Source organism: Oncorhynchus tshawytscha, linkage group LG13, assembly GCF_018296145.1.
Source record: "Oncorhynchus tshawytscha isolate Ot180627B linkage group LG13, Otsh_v2.0, whole genome shotgun sequence".
Classification (NCBI taxonomy): Eukaryota; Metazoa; Chordata; class Actinopteri; order Salmoniformes; family Salmonidae; genus Oncorhynchus; species Oncorhynchus tshawytscha.
The window spans coordinates 36,382,978-36,400,389 of NC_056441.1; the positions used below are offsets into that span (position 1 = coordinate 36,382,978).

General features: G+C 40.5%; 1 protein-coding gene across 2 annotated transcripts in view; it reads right to left on the reverse strand.

Annotated features, from left to right (window-relative positions):
• Window positions 1-11,596: 11,596 nt before the first annotated feature.
• Window positions 11,597-17,412, reverse strand: part of LOC112264837 (voltage-dependent calcium channel gamma-7 subunit-like) — a 28,530-nt gene continuing 22,714 nt past the window's right edge. For both annotated transcript variants that reach the window (XM_024441708.2, XM_024441707.2), the window contains 3 exons: window positions 16,984-17,124; window positions 14,347-14,492; window positions 11,597-13,097 (listed from right to left, as the gene is read on the reverse strand). In XM_024441708.2, coding sequence (XP_024297476.1) covers window positions 12,621-13,097; window positions 14,347-14,492; window positions 16,984-17,124 — 764 coding nt within the window. In that variant the 3' untranslated portion in view covers window positions 11,597-12,620. The remainder of the gene's footprint in view (window positions 13,098-14,346; window positions 14,493-16,983; window positions 17,125-17,412) is intronic.

Below are 17,412 nucleotides of genomic sequence, written 5' to 3' on the forward strand. Positions count from 1 at the left end.
TGTAGGCTAATATTGTGAAAATGAATACTATGCTAATTATGTACCTGGACCTGCTCTGCAGACTTAACACGCACATCCCTCTTTTTATCATGCAAATATAAAATAACTTTCGGGAAGCATATCATATACATATTTGACACAAACTTTATTCTGCTTAATGTCTGACCTGTAAAATGTGAACTTCGGCAGTGGTTACGGCGGACGGACTCTTTATGCGAGGCATGTGCAAGAGACGTGAGAATGAATGGTAAATATTGCGAGGATGAACGTTGAGGGATGCGGTGGGAGTTGGAGGGAGGGGGGGGGGGTGCAGTGAGTGAAAAAGCTGTTTTTGACTAAAAGGTCAAATCAGACGTTTAATTCCTTAATTATGTCATCCATTATAATAAACATTATTGCATAAATGAATAGGCTATGATTTTTTAAACGATTATTGGATCATTTATCAAGGTTTATTAGGGAGGGGGGTTATAGCCTATGAACGTAATGCCAGTCTCAAGTGGATTTATTAGGCCTACATGAACCATCTTAAGACGGTATAAAGGTCAACCATTTTGGTCCTGGAGTTGTTACACCATGCCTTGCAGTGCTGTGATATGATACTGTCTAAACTAATGAATTTGAAGTATTCAATCTGCACTGTATGCCAATGTTTGTGAGCTAGCCTGACAGTTTTAGAGACATAACTTTTTCTAATTAACTGCCAATATGCCAACATTCCATTAAAACAATGCAGTCAATCCACAGCCAGACACTGGATGAAATCAGTTGATGATAGGACATAGACAAGTTGTAACTGCAACAAGTATCATATTGTATCATACAATAGCACCCAGAGTTTTACAAGAAAATAGAAATTGAGACATTTATGGTCTGTTTGCATGTATGTTACAGGCTATTTATACAGAAAATTGGTAAAAACCTGTATAAACTGTATCTATATTTATATGAAAATATTGTAGCTTAACAATAATTATATTACACAATATCTGATATATCACATGTCTTACTTTGATGTTCCTGCATAAGTAAATGTAGGATTATGCCTCTACTGACATTCATTCCAATTAGAACAATGGCTGCCATTTTCCCCCCATTCTGGCTCCTCTAGTAATTTAATAGGATCTCTATGTGTCCACCTCATTTTCGAACATTGCTATGAGCAAAGCCAAACAACAGAGTAAATCATTTGAAAGAGTCCATTTATAGAGTATACAAGTCAAGTAAACAATTATAAATGTGAGTGTACAGGTGTAATTTTCTATGTATTTCGTTCAAGTTCGCTAACGCTACCGTCAGCTAGACTTAATAGTAGGCTAGTTCTGTTGTGATAATAACGTCAGTTGTGTTGTGTCAGAGTTAAGGCCTGAGCCATCCACCAAGTCAATAACTATAACGATAACTCTAATGATAAACTATAGGCTACATAACTATAAAACGTTGGAGGAAGGAAAGTTTGGAGGAAAGCTTCTCATGTATCGTTCAACAGCCCTATACCTGTCAATCAACTGATCAAGGCATCCTAACGCACATCTTCTCTAACACACAGATACGGAGATACTGGTTCAGGCCGTTCAGTGCTTTCAGGGTGTATTCATTGTCATAGTGACAACTGCAAATAATACTTAAATGTACATGTAGGCCTAATGAAAATATAGTAACTCGTATTTAAATGTAGCAATTCAACAACAAACGCCCATTAGCCAGCGCATCTTTTACAGCATGTATTGGCCTCGTTGCTCAAGTGGTTTGCAAGTGATTTCCGACATGCATTTTCTATGCTGTAGGCCTGTTATACATTCAGCAATTAGCAAGAGCAAAGCCTGCTTCTTTCCCCGAATAGGCTGTTAGGCCTAGTATTAAAACACATTTTAATAAATGTCCTATATCGTTCGTAGCCGATAGCTTTTCCTGGGATTTCACGAGAAGAGGAATTGCCTTTTGTGGAGAGGCTTGAGTAGTCTATCGCCTGTTGCGCACGGTAGCAGCTGGAAGAGAGAGGCTAATGATGTGACCCCGAGGGAAAAAGCGAAATATTAGCTACATATTAGGCTATTCATTAGTTAAATATTAGGACTATAAGCTAAATATTTACCTGGCAAAGAGCAAGAAAAATAAATTAACAAATTATTAAATTAAATTCCTCCAGGCTGCACTCTGTGGTCCCTGGGCACGCAAAGCTCCACTATTGATAAGGCCTACGTTTTTTTGACAATTATTATCAAGTGAATACACAATTATTGTTCATAGGCTGTAAACTGCAGTGATGTATTGGGTCATTTTAATAACCCACGCACACATCCTGTTTTGTTTCATGATGAAAAACTGCATAGGCCAACAGTCTAGGCCTCATTATGCAACCATTTGGATCCGTTTGGGTCTTTCCTCGTTAGTATAGAAGGTACCGAAAGGTACATTAGCAGGTCACTCATGGTGAAGGTCTATTTTGTCAGGATGTAACCCGGTGTTAAGATAAGCCTACTATAGAAACATATAGGTTTCTCCTTTCCAACTCTTAGCCCGTTAATGCTGGAGCCTATTTTACATTCAGCAAGCAAGAACAAGCTTGCATCTCTCCTCCTATAGGCTAGTAGGCTAAAGAAATCGAAATAAGGTTCCAACAAGCTTTTGTAGTGTGGGCTTTTCCTGGAACTGCACAAGATCTAAAAGGAATAACCATGGCAGCGGGGAGGCCAGGTGCATAATTGCACTACAGAACAATGAAGACAGACAGGCTGGGAGATGTAACATGTAGCCTATGTTAGAAGCATATGCATATTAGCCCATTATTCATAAACTCAATGTTAGGCTTCATACCGCAGTGAATATATCCAGTCAATTTACAAAGAGAACGAAATTAAGTTGATCATAGGTAGTTCACGTGAATACAAAACTCTATGCTGTAAACTGCTCAAAAGCCTGGCGTGATTTGAATGTATGTTCATTTCGAATGAACTGCATCTAGCCTGCCTGATTGGGCAACCATTTGCATCAGCAGTGGAGTACAGTACTCAAGTAAAAATACTTTAAAGTGCTAATTTAAGTAGTTTTTTGGGGGGTATCTGTACTTTACTTTACTATTTATATTTTTGACAACTTTTACTTTCATTTCACTACATTCCTAAAGAAAATAATGTACATTTTACTCCATACATTTCCCTTGACACCAAAAGGACTCATTACATTTTGCATTCTTAGCAGGACAGGAAATTGGTCTAATTCACGCACTTATCAACAGAACAAATGGTCATCCCTACTGCCTCTGATCTGGCAACTAACTAAACACAAATGCATAGTTTTGGTGTGTGCCCCTGGTTATCCATACATTTTCAAAACAAGAAAATGGTGCCTTCTGCTTTGCTATATTTAAGGAATTTGAAATTATTTATACTTTTACATTGACTTTTAATACTTAAATATATTTAGAACCAAATACTTTTAGACTTTACTCAAGTAGTATTTTACTGGGTGACTTTCACTTTCAGTTGCAGCGATGAGACAAGACATCAAGAATATTAACAATTATGAATATCTTTCCATAAATTTATTTTACCAGGCAAGTCAGTTAAGAACAAATTCTTATTTCCAATGATGGCCTAGGAACAGTGGGTTCCTAGGCCATTCTGCCCCTGCCTGTTCAGGGGCAGAATGACAGATTTGTACCTTGTCAGCTCGGGGGTTTGAACTCGCAACCTTCCGGTTACTAGTCCAACACTCTAACCACTAGGCTACCCTGTCGCCCCATACATGTAGACAATGCCAAAATAAATGCAAAACAGTTTCTGGATGCTCAACACAAAAAGTACAGTTAATATTAATGTATTTGTTTTGTTTCTTTAGGTAATGATTCACAGGGTAATACTTATGGATCATTCTGTAAGAAACCTCTTTGACCTTGTTAACAAGCAGGTATTTGTGTGGTAATAACCAGACATTTTCCAACAAATATCATTGATGAATGTATTCCAGTAAGTTGTGAAATAAGGAATGGAAACAATGTCCCCGAATTAAGTATGTATAGATCTGTTGTTCTGAGGGAGCAAGGAGAAACACATTTCTCCTATTGGAGAATCAACTGGACTAAGCGAGGGAACATCTCTAAACAACATGAGAGTTCAAGATGGAATAGCATCAAAGACTATGGTGAACTCTCTAGGTGTAACAGGGATATTGTAGAGAGATAAACATTTTAAAAATCCTCAGAATTGAGTAACAATCCTTCTGCATTAAAAAGTTGACTCACAAACAGGCTATAATTATTAAAAAATAAATACTTTTTCTTAAAAAATAAATACTTTTTTTCTATACAAAATATCCTTTATTGTTCCGAATGAAATACCTATGCAGGGGAAAAAATATGTTTATATATTAACGACCACTCTAAGAATACTTCTCTATGAAAAGCAGGTCATTTTGTAGGAATCTTATCCATGTTATAGTTACAAAGTAACATAACAATGAAGCCACCAAAACGGGAGAAGATATAACGAGGGATGAAATTCCAAATTGAAGTTGGATTCTTTAGTCCAATTCATCTTAGAAGTATTATTCAAAGTTGGAAAACCTACAAAATTGTGACCACCATATTCATTTGTGTTCATAACGACAGATTTCCTAATATAATGTGTATGACTTTTCCAGATGAAGTTGAAAAGCATCTGGTCAACCGCTTTACCTATTTTGTTGTCAAGATGTAGGGACTGGGCTACATAAGTAAGTCTGGAGATTCCTTCAGCTTTAGAAAGCAATACTACCTACTCTACCTTTCAAGGATAAATCCCTCTGCAACCAACCAATGATTCAACTTCTTTTATTTATTTTTTCAATAATAGGTATGAAATTGATGTTGTTGAAATTGAAATTGTTGATCCTTAGATATGGTAAACCCAAGGTATGTTACTTATTCCTTGACTGGAATATTGCATATAGAAGGTATCACACAGTCTGTAACAGCAAACAATTCACACTTATTAAAGTTTAGGCAAAGACAAGAAAATATTTATCACATCGACTGCTCTAGAAATCTGGTCAGCATCTTTTAAAAAGAGGATTGTGTCATCTGCAAGCTGACTTATGATAATATCTGTCAGCATTAGAGATCCCTTTTATATCGCTGGATTTAACAAAACTTGTAAGAAGTTGGGTTGCAAGCAGGAAGAGGTAAGGTGAACTTGGGCAACCTTGCCTAATTCCTCTTTTCAAATCAAATCTAGGAGAAGTGCCATGCTTTAATTTAATGGAACTGTTCCCATTCATATAAAGTTTTAATAGTACTACAAAATAATTCCCCAACAGTAGGCGAAGTTATGAGGGTGAAAGGCACCAAATTATTACGGTGAGGCACATGGGCTACTAACAGCTTACTACACAAAGTACACTTAGTATTACGTTCTTAGCTACAGTATACATATCTCCCTGGCATGTTACATCTTTTATGCAGCAGCATACAAGACATTTTTGGACGCACCTTGTTGTGCTGTGCTCACTTGAACTGGAAGGTGGCTCGGCTGTTCTTGTGGGCCATGTTTGTCATCAAACTTTGGCATCAAAGTCTGGCGTTCTCTGGATTTATGATGCTTTCAGAACAACTGGGAACTCGGGGAAAAAACAAGGTCAAATCACGACGTCAGTGTTCTTCAAGTCGGAGCTCTAGAAAGAGACCCGATATCCCAAGTTGTAATTCCGAATTTTAATGACCGTTAAAAGCAAATTTTCCCAGTCGAAGCAAATTTTTTAAAGTTATTTTTTTTCCAGAACTCATTGAAGTCTGAGATTTCCCAGTTCCGAGTTCCCAGTTGTTTTGAACGAGGCATAAATCATGCTGGATTGACAGCATGGCCAATGTATTCAACTTTTTCTGTCCCATGGTGTTGAATGTTTATCTTTTTAAATTTGGAAAAGAAACCTTTAAACCCAGACCTGGACCACACACCCACTCCACTGAATAGCAGGCTAGTGATTTCTTTGCAACGCTTGCAGTTAGCCACTGATTCCTTCCAAACCACTCATTGTTGAATTTGTGATTTCCAACTTCCTGTGTAATGTTTATGTCCAATGGCCGATGAGCACCAGTATGTTTTCTTTATACTTTCTCTTCATATGGATTGAAAAGGATTTGCCTGTAGATTTGTCACGTGATGCATGATGACAACTGCTTGTCTAGTTTGCTAGCTAAGATTTTAAAAGTATGATGTTGACATGATCAGACCCATGCTATGCTATGCTATGGTAGATAAGCTATGGTAGATATAACATGATTTGACTTAATTGTATCTGTGGCCAATGACCTTGAGCCTTCTTTGATGGGCACTTCTAATGTAACTCTATGGCCGCACCCAAGGGGCTTGAATTTTTTAGCTCTACCCGTAGATTTTGCGGTGATGTAGTATCCCCATGAGTGACAGTACACTAAGCCAATCACGGTGCAACTAGAGAGCATTACCAACCCATACGCTCCATATTTGTTGCTGGCTGCCCCACCACTACAGAAAAAACTGAGATAGGCTGAAACACCTGCATTTTGGAGCTGCCTTACTCAAGGAAACAAAAAAGAGACCATGTTTGTATGCGTCTTTATTTTGCCTTGTTTGGAAACTGATATGTGACAAGTATTAATGCCAAAATAACAAGCAACAACAAAAAACATATATACAGTACCAGTCAAAGGTTGGGACATACCTACTCATTCAACTCATGTAGTAACCAGTGCTAAACAAATCAAAATATATTTTATATTTGAGATTCTTCAATGTAGCCACCCTTTGCCTTGATGACAGCTTTGCAAACTCTTTTTTTGCTAAACAGGTCACCACTGTTAATATCACAGATAGAACAATCGTTGGTAATATGGTGTATTTTGTCACAATGTATCAACTAACAGAAACATGCTAATGCAAGGGATTTCTAGTTGCGCGGATATGAATTATGATCATGCGCGAGCACGGAGGAGGTTGTATCCATAGTTTCAGCATTTTACTTCCGTGTTTTAAAAGAGTTCGAAAATGAGGTGGATAGGATCTCTGTGATACAGAAGACATGGGCTGTGTTCATTCGCAGATATAGGCTATCATCAACAGTTCATGGTATTGGCTTCAGTTTGTACAACGTTTGAAAGAAGTTTGACTGCGCAATCTGAAGTGATTTATAGCCTATGGTGGGTCAATTAATTAATGAAGTCAATTGAGAGAAAAATTGCTATTCAGCCCGGCATAAGTCGTGTAACACTTAACTGTGACAATGCATTGAATTCACCCTACGGTCTTTGTAAGCCTACTCAGAATTTGAATGATATTCCTATGGGCATTAAACATATTACAAGCCTGAAATAGCTGTTCACTGCAAACTTCAATGGCTTACCTTTGTATTTCCAGTTTATCCAAAGGTAATGTGTAATCTGTAGTCTCCCATCACACGCAAACACAAGTGGACTTGTGAGCTGGTCATATTTTTTTTTAAATTATGCCAGCATCCAAAACGTGCACTGTGCACCTGCCAACTTTCCTTTAATTCGCAAGGTTGAAACAATCTCACGGAGAAAGCATCCGAGCGAGTGAAACAGCGCCCCTGTGTCTTACCATATGTAGCCCATGTATCTGATGCTGTCTGGCCAAAAAGAGTATGGCCTTCACTCGTGTCGGATGCTTTCTCCGTGAGATTGTTTCAGCCATGCGAATTAAAGGAAAGTTGGCGGGTGCACAGTGCACTGTTCGGATGCTGGAATTATTTTGGATGAACGTGCAAAGGATAACCTGTAACGGTCGTCGTATGAAGGAGAAGGAGAGGAGGACCAAGGTGCAGCGTGGTAAGTGTTCATCTTGATTTTATAAGAAATACTGAACACTGAACAAAACAATAAAACGACAAATTGAACAGTCCTGAACGGTGAAACAAAACACAGAACAGAAAATAAGCACCCACAACTCAAAAGTGAAACCAGGCTGCCTAAGTATGGTTCTCGATCAGGGACAACGATTGACAGCTGCCTCTGATTGAGAACCATACCAGGCCAAACACAGAAATCCCAAATCATAGAAAAAAGAACATAGACAACCCACCCAACTCACGCCCTGAACATACTTAAAACAAAGACATAACAAAAGAGGTCAGAACGTGACATAACCTACTCTTTGAAGTGATTTGACAATCAGATGAAAACGTCACTGCTGGTTGTGTTCGTGGAACATTAAAAGGTAATACATTCTTACAGAGAAATTACATCTTCACTATAAAACCCATGGGGGCCTCAGACTGGCCTCTGCCTGGGGCCTCCAAATCACGAACTCCACCCACCGCTGTACACACACACACACACACACACACAGTAATGTACAGCTAACCTTGTGGAGACCCACAATTCAGTCCCATTCAAAATCCTATTTTTCCTAACCCTAAACCATACTCTTACCCTAATCCTAACCCTAACCCTAACCTTAACCCAAAAACCTAACCTTAACCCTAAACCTAACACTAGCTCCTAACCCTAAACCTAATTCTAACCCTAACACTAATTCTAACCTTAACCCTAAACCCCCTAGAAATAACATTTGATCTCGTGGGGGCCAACAAAATGTCCCCAGTTGGTCCAATTTTTGTTTGGTACTATTCTTGTGGAGTCTTCTGGTCGACACACTACACACAGTTCACACACACGCAAAACATAGTAACACCCATTAACACCATTACACACACACACACACACACACGCACACACACACACACTTTGAAATGCTACATTTCTTATGGCTTTAAATAAGCAGAGCTTTGGATTAAAACACAATAGCAGGGGGCATTACCAAGATACTGAGTATGTCAGTCTCCAGTCATGCTATTCGTTCTCTACACCAGTGTGCAAACAGGATTTCATCTCAATATAGTTTAGCCATGTTGATCTCTTCAGCTCTAAAAGTTCCTGACATCAGTGGTAGGTGTGTTTGTGTGTGTGAATGTGTGTGCTAGTGTGTGTGTGTGATTGTGTTTGTGTGTGTTTTGTGTGTGTGATTGTGTGTGCCAGACATCTGACCACAAACATTAAGCACACACAGATGTACCTCTAGGATTTATTCATTAGTTGTGGAACAATGCCGTTAGTCAGCAACCCCCAGGCATCGATCCAATAACAAATGGTATCTCAGGTATGAACAATCTCTTCAGATTCATTAGTGCATTGCTTAGCAAAAAGAAGTTGATTTTGTGGTAAATATGGGTAACATATTTACACGAATAATAATAGTAACAACAATAAGAAATATATAATGATCTTGATAATAATTAATAGCTTTGATCTCCGCTACTGTTGTTAGGCACAGTTCATTTGAATAAGCTCAAAGACAGGTTCTAAGAGAGCGCCTTAACAGAAGAAGAAAGAAATGGAGAAAGAGTGAAAAACGAGGCCTGCAAAGAGAAGAGACAGGTGGAACAAGTCTGCCCCACATTACATTAACGGGGATTTGAGAGACAAACCAAGACAAATGATCAATAAAGTTCAAAAGGTAGGATTTACTGGGGGTGGGAAGCAAGAGGAGAAACAAGTCAAGGCAATGAAAGGAGCTTGAGGAAATCAATGAATCTCACTTGAGCTACGGAAAAACCACAATCGTCCTCAACTCCAATAACATTCACGGTCTAGTCAAGACATGGCTCTCTGAAAGGAAACCTCAATTTAGCAGAGTAGTATAATGAGGAAAAACAACAGGATGATAATATTTCATTGACAACATAAAATGTGATACAATTCTTATAGCTACCCCTTTCACCTCTCTCTCTCTCTCTCTCTCTCTCTATCCCTCTCTCTCTCTCTCTCTTAATCAACCTCTCACACCAAATCAGAATAGGCCTACTATATTTTACACTATAGAGTTAATAAAACTACACCACTACACTATTCTACCTATTATGATTACAGAACAAGCTACAAATATTCTTTTGTTATAGTTTTCCCTCCAGCAGGAGCCAGTCCTGTTTGCTAATGCGTTCATATATTTGACTCTATACTATATTATAGGCTGTACATCGCTGTCCTGGGTCCCAAACAAACGAATGCTACCACTCATCACATGTGTATGTGCATCTGCTACATAAAAAAAAAACAATATAGATATTAAAAAAACATTTGATCAAGTTTTCTGGTCGCATGAAAAGATCTGGAATTCGGAAAAACAACCACATCATACTAGGAAAACAATTGGAATGCAATTCAATGTCTGAAATTGAAATGAATGCACATTGATCGGGAATTAGTTCACTATTTGTAGGCAGATATTGCAAGACTTTGTTATAAGTCGTTCTTATATCCCCCAAGTCCAGAATTGCTATCGGTTCGCTAGAAAAAATGAGCATGTCATGACACAAAAGGCAAAGTTCAACCTCGATGGAGAGCAATCAGACTCACAACAAAAGCACTAGGTGGTGCTACAGAGACCCATTGGTCATGTTTTGCTCTCGTTTAGACCTTCATTCACTAAGAGACGCTATTGTGAAATTCACTGAGTATACAAAGCATTAAGAATATCTGCTCTTTCCATGACATAGACTTGACCAGGTGAAAACGATGATCCTTTATTGATGTCACTTGTTAAATCCACTTCAATCAGTGTAGATGAAGGGGAGGAGACAGGTTAAAGAAGGATTTTTAAGCCTTGAGATAATTGAGACACGGATTGTGTACGTGTGCCATTCAGAGGTTGAATGGGCAAGACAAAAGACGTACTGTAAGTGCCTTTGAACAGGGGTATGGTAGCAGGTTTATCCCACGCTCAACAGTTTCCTGTGTGTATCAAGAATGGTCCACCACCCAAAAGGCAATCCAGCCAACTAGACCCAACTGTGGGAAGCGTTCGAGTCAACATGGTTCAGCATCCCTGTGGAACACTTTCGACACCTTGTAGAGTCCACACCCCGACGAATTGAGGAGGGAGGAGGGGTTTCTAATGTTTGGTACACTCAATGTGGATTTCTGTGCTTTATATTAGACATTGTTAAACTCTTATCAACCTCTCACTTTCTTTCTCACACATCCTCTATGGTTTTATTATATATTCATATATAGTTGCATTTACTTACATTATTATAATACAGATGTTTATAAACATAGATAATGATAATGGTCACAATCTTTCTTTTGATATTAGTAGTAGAAATAGTAGTAATTGTAGTTATAGCAGGACTGTGGCAGCTGGTTTGTGTGTGCGTGTGTGTTGCATTTAGTATAAGGATACCAATAAACATCCGAATAGAATGTAAACATGTTGTGCATTAGGTAGGCTACATAGGCAGCATGTATTATATATACCGAGTCACAGTCAGAAGGAGAAAAGTCAACATTTCAAAACAAACACAGTCTTTACTTCATCAATCTACTCCATTGCTGTATGGGAAGCTCTTTTGGTAACTATGAATAGAAGGAAGATACTCTACTGGTAAGCAGCCATGTGCTACAGAATATGAACACTCAAGCTAATTAGCAATCAAAGGAGGATCATATGTCTCATGGAATCTGCAAATAGGCTCTCATTCTTCGTAGTAAAATGGGTGCTTTTTTTAATATTCTCAGAAATAAATATTTCTAAATGATGGAAAGTTATGGATTTTCTTTGTTACCATGACATTTTAGTCAAAAACATGAAACAACAATTCAAGTGTTTTTTTTTTATGGATGCTGAAGCCTATGACCTGGACATTTATACACACACATACACACAAAAGATGCTAGCTAGAACCTAAAGGGTTTTTTCTGCTGTCCTCATTGGAGAAGAACCCTTTTTCTTTCCAGGTAGAAAGAACCCTTTTGGTTCCAGCTAGACCCCTTTTAGAATCCACGTCGAACCATTTTCACAGAGGATTTTACATGGAACCAAAAAGGGTTCTACCTGGAACCAAAATGGGTTGTCCTATGGGGAAAGCCGAAGAACCATTTTGGAACGCTTGGGGAATCTGAGATGTTACAGTATGTGCAGATAAGTCACAGAACCCTGAATGATCTTCAGATGTCTCAGATTTCCGTCTTCGTACTCACAATTCTTGCCTCTCAAATACAAACGATGAATGAAATGATAGAACTAATCATACAGGAATACACATCTCATGAAAGACAAACATGGTTAAGATTTCAACATTTGTTTTTCCAGGACTTAGAGAAAGAAAAATGTCTATACAGTTTAAGTATAAATCTCTATGCATATACAATTTGTTCTTGATTCTTGTGTGTGTTAGTGCTTGAAATGCGAAATTATTTTTCTTCTGAAACAGCATCACCCTTTCTTATAGACCCCCCCTCCTCCCTCTTTTTCTTATTGTGTAAATGATGATCATATCCCTCCCTCTCTCTCTCCCTCTTTTAAAATATCTGTCTTCATTTTAAGCACAGCATCCATTGTGAATCATCCTCCACCCATCTCGTTTTCTTTCCCTCGTTCATTCCCTTCTTTCTCTTGATCTCCTAAATATCCTTCCTTCCTCCCCTCTTCCATCTCTCCTCCCACACTTCTGTGTGTGCACGTATGTGTGCATGTGTGTGTGTGTGTGTGTGTTTGCATCTGTCTCTGTGTGTTGGACGTACGACAGAGCCAACCCCTGCTCTGTCTATCCCCCCCTCCCCTCCCTCCCTCATCCCTCACTCCCCCCTTCTAGCACGGCGAGGCACTCATGTGCATGTGTTGGTGGTATCGGGGAGGGGGCTGGGCAGAGGGGGGCATGGCCATGGGCATGGACTGGGGAGGGGGCCCGCTGGGGTGGGAGGACATGGTGTGGTGGCTGGAGTGGAGGGGGTGGGAGGACATGGAGTGGTGGGGGTAGGAGGAGGAGGAGGAGGACGGCTGGTAGCTGGCGCCCGAGGAGGGGCCAGAGGACGGGGCCTGCTGCTGCTGCATGGAGCTGCCCTTGGGCGGAGGGGGTGTCTGGTTCAGCTGGATGGAGATGTCGCTGGAGACTTCAGACGCGCTGCGGCCCCTCTTTGGAGGAGGCCACGACTCGGGATGAAGGTATTGGCCGCTGTAGTCGCTGCACTCGGACAGGCGGGGGCGGTAGAGGGATGGGTGGGGCCGGTACATCTCCTCCTCGGCGTAGCGCTTCATGAAGAGGTACACTGACATCACCCCAGCCCCCTGGGAGAGAGCAGCGCAAGCACACTATGAGATACCATGACTCATATTAACGCATGACATGAAACTGAAACAACATCATAAAGAAGTCATAAGTGACACATTGGGCCATCATACATACATCAGGCACACTCTGAACCACAGCAAAAAGAAGTCTAACTAAAAATAAATCATATTATATAAAGATGACATACAGTACTGGGCCATGAAATACAATACATACTGGAACATTTAAAGGTCCAATGCAGCCATTTTTATCTCAATATCAAATAGTTTGTGGGTAACAATTAAGCACCTTACTGTGATTGTTTTCAATGCAAATGTTTAAAAAAGAAAGAACAATTGCTTCTAAGCAAAGAGCCATTTCTCAAGCAACAATTTTGCTAGGACTGTCTGGGAGTGGTCTGAGTGGGGATGGGAAAACTGAAAACAACTTTCTTTCTGATTGGTATATTAACTAATTTATCACCAGGCAGGCCAAAACTCCATCCCACCCAAACAGGATGACATTTCATGAGTTCTTTTCATACAGCCCTTACAGTAAAATGGCATTGTAATAATTTTCACAATTTCACAGTATTATTCCAACCTCACAGTTTAGAAATATATATAGAACACAGGAAAAATCTTGTTTTTGACTGCACTGGGCCTTTAATAAAGCACAATACCCCTCAATACAACACGATGTAATATCGCATCCTGAAAGATCTACAAACATTTTTTTTGAATCAATATAAAATATGAAACATTTTAATAATATGATGCACAAACCTCTTAGTGTCTTAGCAACCTACCCTGCAATGCACTGAAGAGACAATAATGCTCAGACTCAACCAAATCACTCCTCCGTGTAATAACTCATTATCAAAAATGCATTCATGTTGCGTCAAGCATTTACACCTCATCCACTATTCATCGCTGACATCTTGATACAACATCCTTTAAACTTGAGCACATCGGTGCTGGCGCTAAGCGCTATTCCCTCTCCCCTTCCTCCTGCCGCCGCAGAGGGGCTGGAGAAAAACAAAAGCCCTCTAGCGAACTGTATATTCATGTGACGACAGCAGCGTTTTAAGCTGCCGCTGTGACAGAGTTGTCACCCTAAAGTGTGCGCTATTAACATTTATGAATGTTGACGCGAGGTGGTTGGGGGGAGGGATCCTAACAGTGAAGTACTGCGCTAGACGTTGGTTAGCAGTTAGCAGAGGTTAGTGGTCTGGCGCTACGCTAGCAGGCGCACTGGTGTGCTGACCTCTTTGAGGAGGAAGGAGCTGGCAGCGAAGGCGAAGGACCAGCCGTAGTGGTAGTGGAAGAAGTGCTCGGGCTCACGTGGCCGGTTCATCACCTCGTCGTTGATGCTGCTGATGTAGAGGACCAGGCCCACCACCAGGCTCAGCCCTGAGAAGGGGGAGAGGAGGGTGATGGAGAGAAAAAGAGAGGGAGGGAAAGGGGGGGAGAGAGAGGTAATGGAGAGGCATAGAAGCAGAGAAAGACGTGAGAAGGAGTAGGTGAAAGAGAGTGAGATGGAATGGAAAGTGGGAGAGAAAAGGGGAGAGAAAGGAGGAGGGAAGAAGAGGCGAGCCAGTGGAGGGTGAGAGAGGAAGAGGAGAGAGAAGGAGTGTACAGGGTTGGGAAGATTATATGAAACAGTGAGTGAGAGAGAAAGGGTATTGTAAATTAGAATGAGAGAGGGAGAAAAGGGTAGAGGAAAGAGAGAGGAAGGGAGGAGGGAAGGGACAAATGCCAGGGGCAAGAGTGGATGGGGGAATGGGTCAGAGAGTGTGAACGTGAAGGGGAGGGTGGGTGGTAGGGAGAGCGAGAGAGAGATTTGGAGACAGGAGGATACACAGTGGGCAAGATGGAGGGAGAGAGTTGGAATGTTTATCTGAGTACATCTCTGACTGCTCGTTGCCTTGGCATCCAAATAGATCCTCTTGACATAAAGGGCGAGACAGCTGGAAAGTGGGACAGTATGTGGCCTATAGTCACACCGCTGGAATGGGATCAAAAACACCATATTTCGAGCCAAAGTCAATAGTCTACTCAAAGGGCATAGGATACAGACAGGAGCTTTGAGGACAACCCATTGTTCTTGTTCTTTTATGAGAACATTATTTTATGAAAACAAGAATCATAAATTATAGATGGTAAAATGTGATTACGATACACTGCAAATGACCAACCATTGCTACTACTACTACCACGGCTGTATTACACTAGACTAGCTAAATTAGTGTCACCACTGCAAAAAAAAATCATAGTTTCTCAAATGTTTTCTCAGTTAGCCTTCCAAAAGCCACCATTTCTACTACGTGTTTCTGCCTTCACACGGAAAAGAACTCATATGGCCAAACATTTGAGCACATTTACCCTGACGCATTAAAAAGCAACAAGAAAACAACTGAATAATGTCCTCTAAACTTCCTCTCGAAGCACATGCTAACGATTCATTATTTGGAATAAATTAGCCTCATTATACTAAATGGAAACCAAATCCCAACCACTGCCTGTGAATCTGCGATAAACAAGGACAACAGACAAAAGCAGTGGTGGAAGAGAAAGAAAACCTAATTAAAGGACGTGTCTGTGCTTTTCCCCAACCGGCCAGCCTCAGCTGCTGCTGTCTCTGACCCTGAAATCCTCCTCCACCATTAACCAGCACAACAGCCCCACTGCATAATCAACCCTGACCAGCACCACAACAACAACAACAGTAGGAGGAGATTCAGGCAGCAGGCTCGAGCAGGCAGCAGCAGCAGCAGAAGCAGCGGCCAAAGCTCTTGGGAACCAGTGACCTGGCTTCCCCTTACTGGGTCAGCAGGGGGAGCTGTGTGGCTAGCTGCTGCTAGCTCCTCGCCTCGCCTGCTTCCCTCTCAGCAGCAGTCAGACGTTCTGCGTGGGCATGCTAGAGAACACTGTCCCTCTCTGAAGAAAGGCAGGCTGCACCGGGAGCCAGTTTGAAGCGTCGTCCATTCTGTTTCTTCAGAATGGTTTGGGTTAGGAGAAGGTGTATGGAGAGCTGGTCCTGAATCAGGATGTGAAAACGTTTTGTTTGCAAGGACTTTTTTAGTAATTTGTGTTGTGAAATTATGATGAAATGTAATTCCATGGCAACCACATTTTTATAGAACAGACATTGAGAACAATGTCATGCAGGAAAAACTAGAGAGCTGTCAAATGGTTTCAGAGTAACAGAATATTTTCTCAAGTCCAGTGGATTTCTCAAGTCGTTTTTTGAGACCCATTACCTGAAGGTGTTGTGGTTTTACAATATTTTAAGTTTTATTTGTAAAAAAAAAATAAAAATCTCAGCTCACAGCCCAGAAAGTTTCAAGTTGTATAAATTGTATGTACAGGATACATATGGTCTACACCGTCCAACGAAAGGCTTACTTGCAGGTTCCTTCTCGGCAATGCAACAACAATAAGAAATAATAAAAGATAAGAATACGAACATAAAGTAAATGGCTCAGTAGAAAAATTATAAACAGAAAATACCTTTCATCGAGTTAACTACTAGAAAAGCACAACGTATTCAATTTGCGCCTGAAACAGTGCAATCGTTCACTGCTGCAGGTCAGTGACATGTAATAAGGACAAGATGGGCACATAACTGCTCTGTCAGCAGCGTCTCATGCTAGGCTAGCATCTGTGAGCAAGACATGCAATACCCCCAAATAGAAAATGATGTCATCTTATAGACAACTGAGGATCAGGATAAACTGTTAGCCAAGCCACTAAATCAGAAACCAATCACGAGGGTTCCAGACCCAGATCACACAGAACCTATTTTAGATACCATTGGCAGCTTTCATCAACCAAGAAGCATCTTGAATACTGAACATCATTAAAACAACAGCCAATAGGAAACGTTTATGTGGCTCCTTACCTGAGAGGATGAAGAAGATTCCAGAGATGAAGGCTAGGATGGTGCGCTGGGGCCGGATGTGTCCGATGTTACTGATGACGAAGGCGGTGAAGACGAAAAGCAGCGAAACCATGGGGAACGGTGTGGCCGTCCGTACCATCTCTGATGAAGGAAACCGGTCAAGAGAAATACAGAAGAAGAGGGAAAGATATATTGAGATAAGGAGGGAGAGTTAAGTTCAACACTCCAGAAAAATATGAATTAGAAAAAACATGAAACATTTCTTACATCGTTTTAATCCAAGTTTCAGTGTCCCACTGGGATAATGAAGCCGCGTTCAGTGAAAAAAGCTTTATGTTACACGTGTCCTCTATTGATGAATAATTAAGTTAATAAATACAATACCAGTCAAAAGTTTGGACACACCTACTCATTCAAGAGTTTTTCTTT